Genomic DNA, 17,306 nt, shown 5'->3' with positions numbered 1-17,306 from the left:
CAGGAAAACAAGGAAAAAATGTAATTAGTAAGTGGAAGAAATGGCAGAGCTACCTTTACTAAATGTGTCGAGCTGTTTCACAACTTCATGCATATATATGCAGTACCTCTACCTCAAACTTCCTGTTCCCCACTTGTGGAATTACCTACTTACTCTGAAGGCACAATGATAATTACCACCTCCTCCAAAAGCTGGTGCATTTCTTTCCAGTCTGAGATAATACTCAATACTTCGGTACTCAATACTTCGGTACTTCATTATAATACTGACCCAAAGTAGGTGTTCATTATGTTCACGTTTTGGTAAACAGAGGCAGGAGGTAGGAGGCCTAAGGAGTTCCCGAAGACTTTTGGAGACCTTAACTCATGGCAAGGACTTGAGACTTTGACGCAGAAGACAATTTTAAGAGCTAGACCACTTATGAAGCAGAGTTCAGCTTAAACAAAGATATTCTTAATATAGTTTCAGTATAAAGGTGAGAAAGACACTCAGAAGGAAAGACAAGCCATACAAACAAGGGCTTCTCCAAGGGTTTGTTTTTAACAACAGTGACATAGGATTTTAGTGGGGTTTGAAGTTACCACCTTCAAAGGTTTCCTAAGACATCTAAATGAGATCACTAGGTGTTTCCTGAGACACTCAATAGGACTACAAATGACAAAATAAAAGTCTAGATATCAGGGAAGTTAGGATATCTTCACTGTAAACAGAATTAACAGTCTTGTTTGAGCTTCCCAGGAAACACCTGGGGAAAAGGAACAAGGTCCCTCCAGGAGATATAAACACAGGCCTTACACCTGGCTTGTTGCTACTTTAGGAAATCTCTTTATAATCTTTTTATATTAGCAACCTTCACAGCAAACGTTGTTAATTGTGTTGGAATTGTTGCTTCTAAGTTGGTAAGAAGCCTCAAACACAATGGTGAGTGGTTCCATTTCCATCCCAGAGCTCCATAATTTTCATTATCTGTCTATCCTGCCTCAGTCGTGTAATCAGAAATGCACAGATGACACAAAGAGGGAAGGAAGGGGAGAAGACGTATTTAAGTAGTACCCAATAGCATCCTCTTGTTCTGGAGTATAGTACCATTGGAAAGGTGACAAAAAACCTGATTCACTAGGTATCTGGCCATCCACCTTCAAGAAAAGAAAGAATGGAAAAACACACTATTCTAAGAAAAGAAATGACCATACTGTCTATAATCTGAATACTACCGAGTAACAGAATAAGGCATGCAGTAAATTTTTGGAGCAAAACAATACAGTCAGGTATAATGCTAAAATTTTTCAGTTGTGCCACCACAGTATTATTTCTCTCTCTTCCATGCTCCAGTAAACATACACAACCAAGTATTTTGTTTTGCTTATAGAATAGAAGATGATGTAAAAGTGATCAAACAAAAGGCCCCCAAACAAAAAAACCCAGAAAAGTTTGTTACTAATATTTGAACTTGAAAAAACTTGACCCCTAGAAACACAAAAGATGTATCTATTTTCTTTATCTCCCACATTTTATATTTATCTTCTTTAAAAGTTGTTTTTACTACACTGTAAATTTTTCTCCGCTCCCCTCCCTTCCTCCCATCTCCCCTAAAAAGGTGCATCTTAAAAACCATGTTTTTCAAAAGAAAACATGAGTGGAAATAGCTCCTCTGTGCTTATTTCTGACAGAGAGTTCCCCTGCCAAGAACAAGCATGGAAACCTATCTTCTTGAATAATCAGGTGATCAGTTTCCCAGGCAGGGCCTATCACACTAAAACCTTATCATCTGAGGCCTAGACCTAGATGATAAGGTTTTAGTGTGATCAGAGATGAGGTTTTAGTTGATCAGAGATCAACTCTTTGAAGATCTTCTAGTTTGAAATATTCATAGGCTGATTGACACAACAGTTCTACATGTCTGAAACCTTCATATCAAATTAAAGTTATAGAAAAACTTAAGAAAATTCTTCCCAACTTACACATATTTGTACAAACTTGGGTTTATAGCTCTAATTCTTGTTAAGTGTTTTGCTGTCTTGATTTGGTTTTTAAATGCCATTTTAATTCTTTTAATTTTTATTTATAGTTAGAGTTATGTACTTGATGGGCATGTGAATGGGGATGACCACAGAGGCCAGAAGAGGGGGGGGCATCAGATCCCCTTGAGTTTATGTTATAGAAGGTTGTGAGCTGCCCAATGTTGCTGGGAACTGAATACTGATCCTCTGCAGCCAGTGCTCTTAGTCACTGAGTCATCTCTCCAGCCCCTTATTTTTATCTCTGTCACATTTTCCATGTTTTAGTGTGGACATCTGGCAACCTCATAGAAGTTACATAAACAATTTTAAATGTTTTAACTTCAAAGCTTGGGCTTCCTCATTAGACCTTGTATCCAGGCTGTGTGTGTGTGTGTGTGTGCGCGCGCGCGCGTAAGAAGATTAGCAAACAAAATGGCAGACTTCATGCTGGCCATCTACTTCATCTTTAATGCTAACAGGAACCTGGCTTTATATTAGGTCGCTCCTCCCAGGAAAGCTACAATTATCCTCAACCTTGGTATCTTGGTATCCATCCTTGATTAGCTAAAGAACTTTAGTAACATTTGCAATTCCATTACCTGCTTGAATAAAGATTACAGAATACAATTTGGCTAGTAGGATATAAAGTAAATGGGGGAGAGACAGGCTAGCTTTCAGGCCAGTCTTCTTTAATCCTAAAAAGGATCACCTGAGAAAAGCCCAGATGTTCTACCAGCCTTTGAATAATGTTGCGTGCAGGGCATAGAAGTTGAAAGGTAAGGCAGTCCTCTTGCTGCTACAAAAGAACATTCTAAGAATAGCAACCATGTACTGAAAATAAACACAGTAGAAGGGACAGTAACTTAGTCTTCGATGATCCTACTGAGCTTCAGAATGGACAAACCTACCTGCTATCTCTTCCTACCACTGGAAGTTGTATGGACTTATATAATTCCTTAATGCCACAGCCACTGGGAAGCATGACAGAAAGGCGGGGACAATTATGAGGATATGTCAAGCTAAGGCGCTCCTGACCCCAGAGTCTGGTTGAAGCTTTTTTTCACTTGAGAATCAAAAGTTCCAACACAAATATTTACTGTAAAGGTTGTTGACATAGAGAAAAATATTTCTTTTATTCAAAGATAATTTCAGAATAAGATGATAAAATAGCAATGAATCATGCCTAAATACATATGGCCTTTCTCCCTTCCCAACCATAAACCTGTAATTTTCTAGTGTTCTCACAAGGAATTCTATCCAATCCCCTTAAGCAACCCTAGAGCCCAGGGTCTTATTTTCAGATTGTAGTCTCACCCACCACACCCCCTCTGGAGCCACCAATACTCTCGCTTTTCAAGAAAGAAAGGAAAGGGGGAAAACAGGTTCTTTTGCAACCCTTTAAATAAGTGGTTCTCAACCTTCCTAATGCTGCTGTGCCCTCCAATACAGTTCCTCACGTTGTGGGGACCCCCAACCATAACATTATTTTTGTTGCTACTTCATAATTGTAATTTTGCTATTGTTATTAATTGTAATGTAAATATCTGTGTTTTTCCATGGTCCTTTAAGGGTCATAGGATGTGACCCACAAGTTAAGAACCACTGCTTTAGCTATAAGTCAAGGGTCACTAAGACAGTGTATGTGGTTCTGCTAAGATGCAAGTGCAATCCCTTTGAGAAGCTCACACCCAACAGTGCTCCTTACTCTTTCCCTGAAATCTCTCCCACCCTGAGTATCTTTCTATCAACCCCACATTTAAGTCCAAGCTAAATGTTCTCCTAATAAACTCAAGCTCCTCTTCAAACTGGATCATCCTTAAATTCATTTCTATGGAGAAATCAAGGATGCATATTTACCTCAGGGAAGACCCCTAAACGATAAGGAAACTCCTGCTGGAGGAAGTTCTTGCTGGTATCTCTTATTATAATGTCTCTGAGGTTTTAAGCTGGACTGTCTTGTTAATTCTGAGTATTCCAATTTCTACAAGAATAAACAAAACTGAGAATTGAGCTTGATGCTAAAATCTTCTACTTCTCAGTTTAAAATCCTGCAGTAGATCCTTTGCAGTGTTAAGAATATAATCACAACTCTTTTCATGGTAAATAAAGTACATCACTAGCTTAAAAGTAATTAACTGTCCATCTTTTTAGCAATTATATAACTCACCTGAGTTCTGGGAATAACAAGGATTCCTACAACTACCATGAGAACCATACATCCATGTAAGAGAAATGCTGCTTCCTCTATGTGGGGCCCTAAGTCCTATACAGACTTCAAGATTCAATTTATAAGCCAGGTCTGATGGTACAATCCTTCAATTCCAGCTCTTCTGGAAACCAAGAAAGAGGGCAGGCCTGGAACTAGAGATTGAGTTCAAGGTCAGTCTGGACTACTTAATTATAGCTTGTTTCAAAATAAAAAGTAAAAATAAATAAGTTTGAGATACAGAGCACTTTTTAGCATGTGTGAAGCCCTAGGTTTATTCTCTAAATTGAGAGAGAAAAGAACAAATTCAATTTGAATTCTCCCCCTCTGCCTTGCCTCTCAACTTGCTATTGGTTTAGAACTCTCTCTTCTCTTCTCTGTTAAATTTTAAGTTCCCCCACTTGTAGGAACAAACCTGGAGCACAACTCACAAATCCAAAGACAGTGTAAGCACCAAGACTAAGAAAATTATTAAACAAGATTTGGAGATAGTTCTAAATTGTTTCCATTCTAGAACTATCTAGAATGTATTTATGAAAAAGCATCTACCACCGCAGAAAATTCTAAAAAGACTACGTTAGCATATATAAATTATACTGAACTCTGAGATTCCTTATACTTGCATACATGTTCATCATGTATTTTGATCATACTAACGCCCATGTTCCATTTTCCTATCGCTCTTCCATCCTACTTACTCACTTAGTCCTTTACTTTCAAGGCTTTTTCTTTTTTTAAATTTTATTTTATGTGTACACATGGGTGTTTTGCTTGTACATTTGACTGTGCACTACATGCATGCCTGGTGCCCACAGAGGCCAGAAGATAGGGCCAGATCCTCGAGAACTGGAGTTATAGACCATCGTGAGTGCTGGGACTCAAACCTGTGTCCTCTTGAAGAGCAAACAGTGCTCTTTACCACTCAATCATCTCTCTCGCCTCCCTACTCCGCATCCCCTTTTTATAAACAGTATCTCACTATGGAGCCCTGGCTGGCCTGAATCTCACTATCTAGCTCAAGCTGGCCTCAAACTTAGAAATCTGTCTGCCCCTGACTCCCAAATTCTGGGATTAAAAGCAAGCAAAACCATGCTGGACTTTATTATTATTTTTTTAATCTAGACTTTATATGAGAAGTATCTATTACTAGTAAAATCCTTTGTCACTGACTACTTCCTAAGCAATCTTACAATAACTATAAATTTTGCTTACTACAGTCTTTCCTAATCAAAAATACAAGTTCTTCCAATTAAAATCTGTATCGAGCAAATAAGGAAATCATCTCAAAATTTCCACATGTGCATACACATTTCAAGCTAATACAACTATTTAATATAATAACTATATCCAACTTTGATTAAAGAATTTAACATCATTCATAGTAAGTATTCAATAAATGTATGCTATCTGGGCCCATTAGGTCAAACCTATAATCAGAGTTACTTGGGAAGTTGAAGCAGAAGGATTAAATACAAGGTCAGCCAGGGCAACAGAGAAGTTCAAGACCAGTCTGAACAACAAAGTAGCATTCTCTGCTACAGAAAGAAAGTAGGAAAAGGGTAATATATAGCTCAGTGGTGCAGGGCTTGCCTAGTATATAGGTGGTCCTAAACTGGATGTCAAAGACCACAATAAACAAAACAAATAAATAACATTTGCTGAATCTGAATCAAGAGGAACAAAAGTATTTTTCCAAGTTTAAATCTTCATATTAAGGATATTTTAATATTATTATGTAAAAACAGCAAAAAAAACTTTCATAGAAAAATGTGTTTTATTTACCAAATATTTTAACCACTATTATTTCACTAACAAAATAGCCTACAGACTCTATTAACTAACATTTTCATGGTAAATTTGAATCATAGAATTGCGATGCCCAAAATGCTACTTTGTCATAAAGAGTATTTTGAGTTAAGGGACTTTGAAAACAGCAGATACAGAAAGTTACTCCTTCATTTTCCTTCCAAAAAGGAGAGAAAATTTTAGTATGAAAGGTGCCTTCTATATACAAAGATAAAAGTAACATTCTTATCACCAGAGATGGGGAGCTGCTATAAAAAGAATCCCATTAAACTAATCCTTATCTTCCCACTTCTTCTCCACCATTAACAGGATTAACCACCCAAGGCCAAACCTCTCAGTCTTATCACCAGTTTATTCTTCTTCCTCCATCCTTGTATACGTACTTGCTAGCTCTAACTACTCAGTAGCTGCATTCTTCTATGGTGGCTTCCATGTACACACAGATCTCTCTCTCCCTTCTTCCCTCCCCTCCCCCCCCCGTGTGATATTGATACATTTGTGTACACACGTGTATTTGTTTCGGGGTGGCACATGTGTATGGGAGTGTACATGCATAGATGTGAGAGTGAGTGTGGAGGCCTAAGGCCTTCCTCTAATGCTCTCCACCTTATTCACTGAGACAAGATCTCCAGAGTTTGTTAACTAGTCAGCCAGCAATAATAGGAAACTCCAGGTTCAATGACAGACTGAGACTCAAGGAAATATGGCAAATAAGAGATAAAGGAGAATGCCTAACATCCCTAACATCCTCCTCTGGCCTCCATGGATGCATGTGTGTGTGCACACACCGAATCAGAATTTGTATAGCAAGATAGATTGCAAAGACTCACAAAAAAATGACTCTAGGTGAGAATCCTCTAAATCTGGGGGAAAGTATGTTAGCCTATTTTATTTAGGGAGTCAAATAAATTCAAAAGAAAAGCAATTGATAGAAACAGGGTGAGGATAAATATGGGACCTGTTTTTAAGTTAGATTTTTTTTTTCTTTGTTTCTGGTTTTCTTTAAAGTAATCATGAAACTAAAAGTGTCTAGAAGTGTAATCTAGGGATATTGGAAGACAAGGAGTCTATGATTGCTGTGCATGAAATTTAAAACAAAGCCTAGTGTGTTGGGACATGCCTGTAATCTCAGTACTCAGGAAACTGAGGCAGGAGAATCTCTACATTTCAAGATCAGTCTGGACTACACAGTGAGTTCAAGCCAGCAACGGATACACTGAAATAAAGTTTCAAAATGTTTAAGTCAGTTTCTTTTACTTTCTGCATCTTACCCACTTCTTGGTTTTACCATCAACATTCTGTTAATTATGAGTTCATAAACGGAGGACATATATTTTTACATATATTTTTACTAAAATTCCTATAAATAAAATAGCAACAATCATGGAACTGCACACTTAACATCACAGCACTTGAGAGAATGTAACAGGAAGACTGACAGTATGAACTCTGTCTTTAAAACCATAGAAGAAAGGAAAGGGAATATGAGACTGAATAAGCATGAATATGTATTTGATTACGCATGGCGACCATAGAATGGCACCACAAATTTGCAGAAGCGCAAACCTAAACTCAAAGTTTCTTTTTGTTTTGTGTTTGATTCAGGAATGGTGCCGCACATCTACAATCCCAGCACTCAGGGAACTGAAGCAAGAGGATGGCAAATTTAGGGCCAATCCACATTGAAAAGAAGCTTTTTAAACTTAAAATATTTAAATTTTTAACAAAAAATTAATACATTCAAGTGAAAACTTTATAGTATTTGAACTATTGTTTTACCTTAGTAAAATCACTATCAAAACATGGCATAAAATATACCATAAGAAACAAAATTAAATGTTTAACTTATTACTTAAATCTCTTCTTAAAATGAGAAACCAAAATCTATTCCTTAAGTAATTTTATTCATTGTATACTCTTCAATTTATTAATATAGAATTGTAAATAGTATATCTGACATATACTGGATTTGTTCTTTGTTTCTGTTTCTGGCTGTCCTGAAACTCACTAGATAGAAAAGACTGGCCTCAAACTTACAAAAATCTATCTGCCTCTACCTTAGAATGCTGGGATTGAAAGAATATGGAACTATACTGGGTTTATACTTAGGTTTTTTAAATAACTGACCAGCGGCAATAATGCCCAATTAGATCAGTTCAAATGGCTCAACTTAATCTTTTTCGAAAATCTGCTTTTTACCAAGGAACATTTAGCAAGCCATGCTTGCTGATTCTTTTTTTTTTTTTTTTTTGGCAAGGAAAATCTCTTGAAACTTGTGAATTTATTGTTATAAATTAAATTCTGCTATTGTGGAAAATACAAATATATACACCTATGTTTCTGGCACACTGCTTTCAGGACACTTATTTATACAACCTCTGTTTATATTCCTTTTTGTTGTTGTTCTTATTGTATATATTTTTATTTTATTTTTTTATTATTATTTTTATTGTTTTTTAATTAAAATTTCTACCTGTCCCCGTTTCTCATTTCCCTCCCCCTCCTCCCAGATATTGCCCCCTCCCCCCACTCCCCTTTCCCTATCCCCACTCCTCTTCTCCTCCCCCCACTCCATTCCCCCTCCCTCTCGATACTGAAGCGCAGTACAAATTCCCTGCCCTGCGGGAAGACCAAGGTCCTCCCACTTCTATCTAGGTCCAGGAAGGTGATCGTCCAAACAGGCTAAGCTCCCACAAAGCCAGTTCATGTATTAGGATCGAAACCTAGTGCCATTGTCCTTGGCTTCTCATCAGCCTTCATTGTCCGCCATGTTCAGAGAGTCCAGTTTCAACCCACGCTTATTCAGTCCCAGTCCAGCTGGCCTTGGTGGGCTCCCAAAAAATCAGTTCCACTGTCACAGTGGGTGGGTGCACCCCTCGTGGTCCTGACTTCCTTGCTCATGTTCTCCCTCCTTCTGCTCCTCATTTGGACCTTAAGAGCTCAGACCGTTGCTCCAAATTGAGTCTCTGTCTCTATCTCGATCCATCGCCAGATGAAGGTTCTAAGGTGATATGTAAGATATTCATCAGTATAGGATAGGATCATTTCAGGTTCCCTCTCCTCAGTTGCCCAAGGTACCAGCTGGTTCTTTTTTTTTTTTTTTTTTGTTTTGTTTTTTTGTTTTTTCTTGGTTTTTCGAGACAGGGTTTCTCTGTGGTTTTGGAGCCTGTCCTGGAACTAGCTCTTGTAGACCAGGCTGGTCTCGAACTCACAGAGATCCGCCTGCCTCTGCCTCCCGAGTGCTGGGATTAAAGGCGTGCGCCACCACCGCCCGGCTACCAGCTGGTTCTTAAAACTGTCATCCTGCTTTGAAATATGGGCCAAAGCAGAACAGGAAAAAAAATGTCTGGGGTCAGGCAAGTCCTTTTATTTTTAAAATGACTAGAGGAATGGAGCACACTGACTTCTCATCAGAAAGCTTTCTCTACCTTAGTGCTGGGACAAATGCAGTAAAGCCCTAGTGAGGGGAAGCAGGGACAGGTGCCTGCTTCTGGCTGAGGATCTACACAGAACAATGCTCTAAAAACTGTAAGCAGTCATTCACTGCCTTTTGAACTCTACCTATTAGATGGCAAGCAATCGGTCTAATTGACATAGGAAATGACGACACAGTAAACTGTGACCATTTACAATTAACAAAATAGTTTTGGTTTTAAAATAGCTTGCCTAGGGTCACAGTTAGTAAACTGGATTTTAACAGGGATTATGTTTTATGCTAATAAAACTTAATCCTGAAATATTAAAAAAAAACAGATGCTGAATTTGGTGATGTATATTTTTATGTAACTGTAACACTTGGGAGACTGAGGCAGGAGTAATGGTACAAGTCTGAGACCAGGTAGCTACAAGAGAATTCATTCAGTCCTTAAAAACAAATATATGAGCTTGAATTAATCACTTATGAAAGCTTTATCAAAGAACTCCAATCAGCACTAAGAAATTACTGTGCCACTCTCAAGCGCCTTATAAAATTTGAGGACAGGGAGAAACTACTATGGACAGAAATTCATTTACTTTCAATTGTTTTTAAAAATGGGTCACAAAAAGGCTTGTGTTGATAGTGTAAACTCTTACAGAGTTTCCTCTGTCTTCCTCCTCCTTCAGCAAAGATGGAAACTGCAAACTCTGTAATTAACAACTATAAAAGCAGAGAGTCAAAAAAATGTTTGGACTAAAATATTACAGTGTGCCACTAAAATAACTTACAGTATCAAACTGTTTTAGAGTCCTAAGGAAAAATAATCCTAATGTTATAATAAGGATAAATTTAAAATGAGGCCAGAAAAGGAAAATGATTACACTGGTTAAAAAAAATTAATGCATGTTTCTAGACAGCAATCACTGAATAATGATCATTGTGAATATTACATCGGCCTGAAACAATGCAATGCAGAAGACAGCCAGTCTCCAGCCAGAAACTCCAGAACAAAGGATTTCCTCTGGTCCTGTCACTTCCCAACCACTGCAGTAAGCATACTATCCAGACCACTTCCTCATTGTCCTCTGCATCCCTAGGATTACCTCTTTAGCCTTCTCATCATCTCTGAAGAGTGAGATTACCATGATCTTTGCTGTCTTTCTTTCTAGGCATGTCTTGATAAGCTGCCCAGGCTAGCCACTAACTACTGAGCTAAAAAGTTTCCCCTGCCTCAGCCTTCTGAATAGCTGTGATTACAGTTGTGTGCCACGGTGACCAACTATAGTTTATACATACTGACAACATAGTTATTTTCTTTAAAATGTTATTCACTCACAAAACAAACACTACTAAGCACTTGTTATGTTACAAACAGGATACAAGAGCTGAAATCAGAATGAACTGCCCAAACATGGTGGTACATGTCTTTTCATACTAGCATTTAGAGGCAGTCCAAGGTCAGTGTGGTCTATATAGCAAGTTCCAAGCCACTCAGGGCTTCATAGTGAGACCCTGTCAAGAGAGAGCCGGGATTGCAGGGCAGGGGTGGGGGTGTCACAAAATGTATGTTCCTAAAATAAAAACAAATAATAGATCAGGAAAAAAAGATATATTTAAGATAAAAAGGTATTGCTGTTACAGAGACAAAAAGAGGGAGGGCAAAAGTTAAGGAAGAATGTAAAAATGTAGATCTAGTAGCCAGCAAAGACCTCAATGAACAGATGATGTCTGAGATATGGCCTTAATTAAGGAAGGGACCTAACTAACACCCTAGACATAAGGAACAGTATGCATAAAAAATGATGTAGGAGAAGGCATATGGCTGAAACAGAGTGAAGGGAAGCAAAAAGAATTAGAGGAAATGAAGTTAAAGGCAATTAGTAACACATCTTAAGGAAACATGAACAGCATGGGCTTCTAATCATGCAATATTGGTTTCTTATTTAAAACTGTATTTCACCTGTGTGATAAAAACATGCACTATATGTCACTGAACTATATATATCCCCAGGCAAACTAGCTATAGAATATTAAGCTAAAGATTTTACCTCACACATAAAATGGAGTGGAACTTGCTATAAAGATGAAATGAGGTAATATATGTGAAGGTTATCTTTGTGAAACACAGGACACTTGTGAATGTAAGGTAACTTATCTAATACATGCTTCACTGAATGCAATTCTGGCCACATGATCTCTTTACATTCTCTTACAATGAAATACAAATATAGATGAGTAAATGAAAGTATAGAGTAGTATGAACTATTACAGGAATAACAGGAAGCACACATAAATATCTGATCTTTGGGACAATTAAACTATAGTAGGAAAGCATTTCTGAAAACCCACAAACAATACAAAGTATTTCATTGAATTTCACACTGGGAAGACATGAACATGTAATATAAACACTCCAGCAGCATGAGCCAAAGAAGGATCACTGTGGGTCAGAGTGAAATATAAGTACAACTCTAATGGCTGAATGGGATTTTTTTAAGTGACTCAAATATAAATGGAAAGTCTATTCCAGACAAGGTCAATGTAATGGTTATGGAGAAAACATAAAGTATTGTAAAGACTGACTTGTATAAAGTGGAAACTTTCTGAATACTACTCATAGAACATAAGCATAAACAAGCTAGGACAGGTCAGGTCTTGCCAAATTAAGTTTCTAATAGTTCTTTATAAAAATTGAGTTAGAAACACAACTCAACTCTGATGGAGGAAGGTCATTGGTTAAAAAATAAACTGCTTGGCCCTCATAGGTTAGAACATAGGTGGGTGGAGTAAACAGAACAGAATGCTGGGAGGAAGAGGAAGTGAGCTCAGACGCCATGCTCCCCTCTCCCGGGCAGATGCAGGGCAGCTCCTCTCAGAGAGAGACGCGATGAAGCAAGCCACCAGGTCAGACATGCTGAATCTTTCCTGGTAAGACTGGTGCTACACAGATTATTAGAGATGTGTTGATCGGGATATGAGAATTAGCCAGTAAGGGCTAGAGCTAACGGGCCAAGCAGTGTTTAAAAGAATATAGTTTGTGTGTTGTTATTTCGGGGCATAAGCTAGCCAGGCGACCAGGAGCTGGGGCGGCAGGAACACAGCCCGCAGCTCCCACTACACAACTCAGGGTAGAAACACAGCTCAATTGCCTAGCATGTGCAAGGCCCTGAGTTTAATCTTTAGTACACACCCCTTCTCAAAAAAAAAGTGTGGCAAGAGCCAATCAGAGAAAAGAGCTTATTTATGCATCAACTCAATTGCTATAAAATCTCAGTTAACATTCATGGTTATGAGAACATCTGTATAATTTCCTTAGAGAAGATATTTTCAAAGAGAAAACAATGTAGAATAATTTACTGATTTATATGTATCTTAAGGACAAAATGGGAATGGGGTAAAATACTTTGGTGGTATTTTTGGTGAGAGCAGAAGGAACAATGAGTATTGAAAAAAGATGATGTGGTGGTGCTTGTCGTATTATCACTCTGTAGCTCAGAACTAGATTCTAAGACCTAAGGAGATCTGCTATAGCGTTCAAAGATGAAAGTTAGTAATTTCTTATAAAATTTAGGACCATGACAGTATTTACTGCAGTACTTACTAAGTCTGAACATGGGTAGAAGACTGATATGCAAAAGTCTCTACCCACTGAGATCAACAGGAATCAGCAAAATTTATAATGTCTGTGTGGACTGTCTGGGTGAATAGGATGAGCAAATACATACGTGAAAGAATCTGGTTGTGCTCAATAAAACTTTTTTCCTTCTCATATTTTGAGACAGGATCTTATGTCACCTAGGACGGTCATGAACTCACTAGGTAGGTTACTCAGGCTAGCCCTGAATTCCTAATCATCTTGCTTCTTTTTTTTCAAGTGATGAGATTATATTATAGGTGTATGCCACTACAACACTTGCTAGATTTGGCTTGCAGGTTATGGTTTGCTGACTCTTGTTTAGAAGATGAAGGCCTCCCTATTCACTCAATCATTTTACAAGATTTTTTGCAATTGGAGAGATCTACACAGACACAAGAAACTCACAAAAATCAAGTAAGATAAGAAAAAAAAATTAAATCTAAGCACACCATGTCGAACACTGATGGGCAAAGTGAAGAAAAATAAAATAAAATTTTAGCACCTGGGGACAAACAATGAGAATTTTTGTTTCTTCAGAGACAATATAATTCAGTAAGACAATAAAAAAAAACTATTTCAGTGCTTAATGAAAAAAGAATTTCCCATCTAGTTTGAGACCCAGAGAAAACGACTTTCAAAGTAAAGGCAAAGTGTAGAGTGGTAGAATTATTATGCTTACTTACTATGCACAAAGCCCTGAGCTAGATCCCCAGAAGGGAGCAGGGAGAAGAGGGGTGAAAATGCTACTAGCTAACCTACAACTGGGCTGATTCTCTCTGCTTTCTAACCTGCTGGCTATTTAAAGAAGGAGCAGCAGCCTGTAATGAGTTGCCCCCACTGCCATGCCTTCATTGAATTCTCTTAGACCATAAACCAGAAAAAATGTCTCCCTTCCTGAAGATGCTTCACTCAAGTATTTCACTAAAGCAACTATACAATAAAAATGCCTTAGAGAACTCAAAATACAAATATATAACAAAAATTGAAGGCTCTTACAATGTCCGAGAAAAGGGCCAAATTACCAATTAATATAAATTTTTGATAAACTAAGGATTGATATTTGAATCTTTAAAATTACAAGAGAACATTAATTTCAAGGTACTAAGGGAAATAAAAATAAAATGGTGTTTTGGTCAATCCAAAAGACAACAAGGAAAAAGAAATAAAAACAAAAGAGCACAGAACAGAAAGGGCAAGTAGAAAAACAAAGCAGTATCTTATATTTAAAACCCGATACATTCCTGACTGAATTAATGTGGACTAATGTGTTTTCACCCTACCCCAACCCCCACCACCGAGGCAGGGTTTCTCTGTGTAACAGCCCTAGCTGTCCTGAAACCAGCTCTTGTAGACCAGGCTGACCTCGAACTCACAGAGATCCGCCTGCCTTTACCTCCCAAGTGCTGGGATTAAAGGCATGCGCCACCACCGCCCAGTGCTAATGTGTTTTCTTAACACAAACAGAAAACAAAAACCTTTCTGGGATGAATGAAAAGTCAGTCACTATCTATAAATAACAATCATATTATAGTATTCAATCAGTCACTATCTATAAATAACAAGCATATAGTAGTATTCAGTCAGTCACTATCTATAAATAACAATCATAGTAGTATTCAATCATCATTATCTATAAATTAACAATCATATAGTAGTATTCAATCAGTCACTATTTATAAATAACAATCATATAGTAGTATTCAAAGTAAGTGAATGAAATAAATCACATATTGCAAACACTGATCAAGATGTTTGAAGCAGTATATTAATACAAAACAAGGCTAATTTTCAACATGAACTTCTAGAAATAGAGACATTCCATAATGGTGAAGGAAGATATAACAATCATAAGTTTGAATTTATCCAACAAGATAGATTCAAAACATGAAACAAAACCTTTCAGGAACTAGGAGAAATGAACAAATCCCTAATCACAGAATAGTGTTTTACCACTTCCTTCTCAATTGATAATACCTAAGGATATAAAATAATTGAGGACTATCACCAACAAAACTGATATACACTACATACAGAACCTACGTTATTTTTAGGTATATACAGAACATTCACCAAAATTTATCATGTGAATTAAAAAACAAATCTCAATAAATAGCAAAACAAATAATACAGAAAAGACTATCAGATAACAATACAATTAGTCTAGAATCCAACAATAATATGAGGTATCGTACAAATATATGTTTGATCTCTGTCTTTTTTCCTGGTACTTAGTTCTAAAAACCTCTAGAATTTTCAAAGTGTTTAAGTTTTATTTGCTTGTAAGGGGATTACTAGTAGCTGGTGGTTCTTGGACAGCCTTAAATGAGAGCTTGATGCCAGGAAATGTGATTAGAAGGTTCTACTTGCCTTGGCCTTTGATTTCTTGGCAGAGGAGTTGAACTGAATCAATCATATATACATAATGAAAACTTCATAAAATCCCAAATGCCTAGGTTCAAAGACTTTTGGGTTGGTAAACACATGAAAGTGTTGCAAGGTGGCAAATTTCAAAAGGATGTGAAAGCTCAAGACTGTTCCCAGTCTTCCACCCTACCCACCTCTTCCAATGAACTGTTTACAAGGCTATGCTTTCTTGCAGCAAACCAGCCATCTTTTAAATAGCTTGTTTCCTGAGTTCTATGAGCTGTTCTAGCAAATAGACCTGAGGAGAAGTTCTAGGAATCTCCAGTAGATAAACAATCAGAAAGAAGTTGAGGGTAAACTAGGAATCTACCATTGATAACTGGCAGCAAAAGTGGAAGGCACCAAAACCTGTGGGTCCTGTGCTTACTCCAGATACAATTACTTTAGCTGAACGGAAAATATCCAGCCAGTACCTACCAAAGAGCTAAAATGAACTGTGGCTACAACTACTGATGTCAGTAAAGTGAAAAACATTTTCCTTTAGTGTAGTAGTTTCTGTCAAAATAAGAATAACCAGGAAACCAACAAATATTTGGAAATTAGTAAATGTAACTATCTGAAGATTCAAAAAGTCACAATACAAATTACAACATTTGAAATGAGTAATAATGAATAAACTAAGAATGTAAATTTATAAACTAAAGAGAAATGGTTGAAAACATTATAAAATGCAAAAAGGCTATCACCCTTCAATAACATACCCAGTACATTTATGTTCAATATCATCTCCCAAAAGTTTTCTTTTACCTAAAATCCCAAATTATCCTGTTCTTAAAAAATAAAAGCAAATACACATACAACTACTACAACAACAAAACCCTTCCTAAACTTTAGCACTTATAAAAACACTGAATTCTTTTTGAGACTGTATCTCACTCTGTAGCCAGTGCTGAGCTAGAACTCCCTAGGTAGTTAAGACTGACCAGCCTTAAACTCATGAGCCTGCTGCTTCAGCCTCCAGAATGCTGGAATTATATGAGTGTACCATAGCACCTATAATTATATCTCTCTATATAAATCTATGGGGACAGTCCTAACTTTCATGGTTTCTTCCACTAAGAGTATTTATTACTATAATAAACTCTTATGTTAATTTTAGAAATAAATATAGGTCTAGAGTTTTAATAAATAAATGTTCAGAAATATTATTCTCTCATAAAATAGAAATAAGCACCTTTTCCTCACAGTTTTTCTTTAGCACTGTTGCTGATAAATATTCAAGTGTTCCTACCTTCTAATAAAGAATATGGCAGTATTTAAAAATGTAAATTAAAGGGTGGTGGTGGCACACACCTTTAATCCCAGCACTTGGTAGGCACAGACAGGTGAATCTCCAAGAGTTCAAGGCAAGCCTGGTCTACAGAGCGAGTTCCAGGACAGGCACCAAAGCTACAGAGAAACCCAACCCTGACTCCAAAACCTCCCCCCAAAAAGAAAAAGAAAAAAAAAAAAAAGAACGTAAACCTTATGTTTCAAATTCAATAAACTACTTATAAAATCTTGAAGAATGGCGGCAATAGTTCAGATCCCTAAGGCGGTCTGTACTTTTAAACTATTACAGAGTAAGTGCACGGTAGTCACTTACCACTTGACCTGTTTTTCCGACTTGATTTCCCACCAGTAAGAAGCATCTTGAGACTATTCCGAAACATGGTTGTGCTCTTTTAATATAAAACTATAAAAGAAAATAAGAAAAATAAGTGTAACAGGACATTTTTCCATTCAAAATACTTGTAAGTTTAATTTTAAAAGCATATCAACAATTAACTGTGTATACAGCTACACCTTTTCCTTTTTCTTCTTTTTATCTCTCTT

At 37.1% G+C, this 17,306-nt stretch overlaps 1 protein-coding gene across 4 annotated transcripts in view; it reads right to left on the bottom strand.

Annotated features, from left to right (window-relative positions):
• Positions 1–17,306, bottom strand: part of Tanc2 (tetratricopeptide repeat, ankyrin repeat and coiled-coil containing 2) — a 312,553-nt gene that overhangs the window by 252,826 nt on the left and 42,421 nt on the right. For all 4 annotated transcript variants that reach the window (XM_057773318.1, XM_057773320.1, XM_057773321.1 and 1 more), the window contains exon 2: positions 17,077–17,166. In XM_057773318.1, the coding sequence (XP_057629301.1) occupies positions 17,077–17,143 (67 nt within the window). In that variant the 5' untranslated portion in view covers positions 17,144–17,166. The remainder of the gene's footprint in view (positions 1–17,076; positions 17,167–17,306) is intronic.

Source organism: Chionomys nivalis, chromosome 7 (genome assembly GCF_950005125.1).
Source record: "Chionomys nivalis chromosome 7, mChiNiv1.1, whole genome shotgun sequence".
Lineage (NCBI taxonomy): Eukaryota > Metazoa > Chordata > Mammalia > Rodentia > Cricetidae > Chionomys > Chionomys nivalis.
This window is presented reverse-complemented; position numbering and strand designations above follow the sequence as displayed.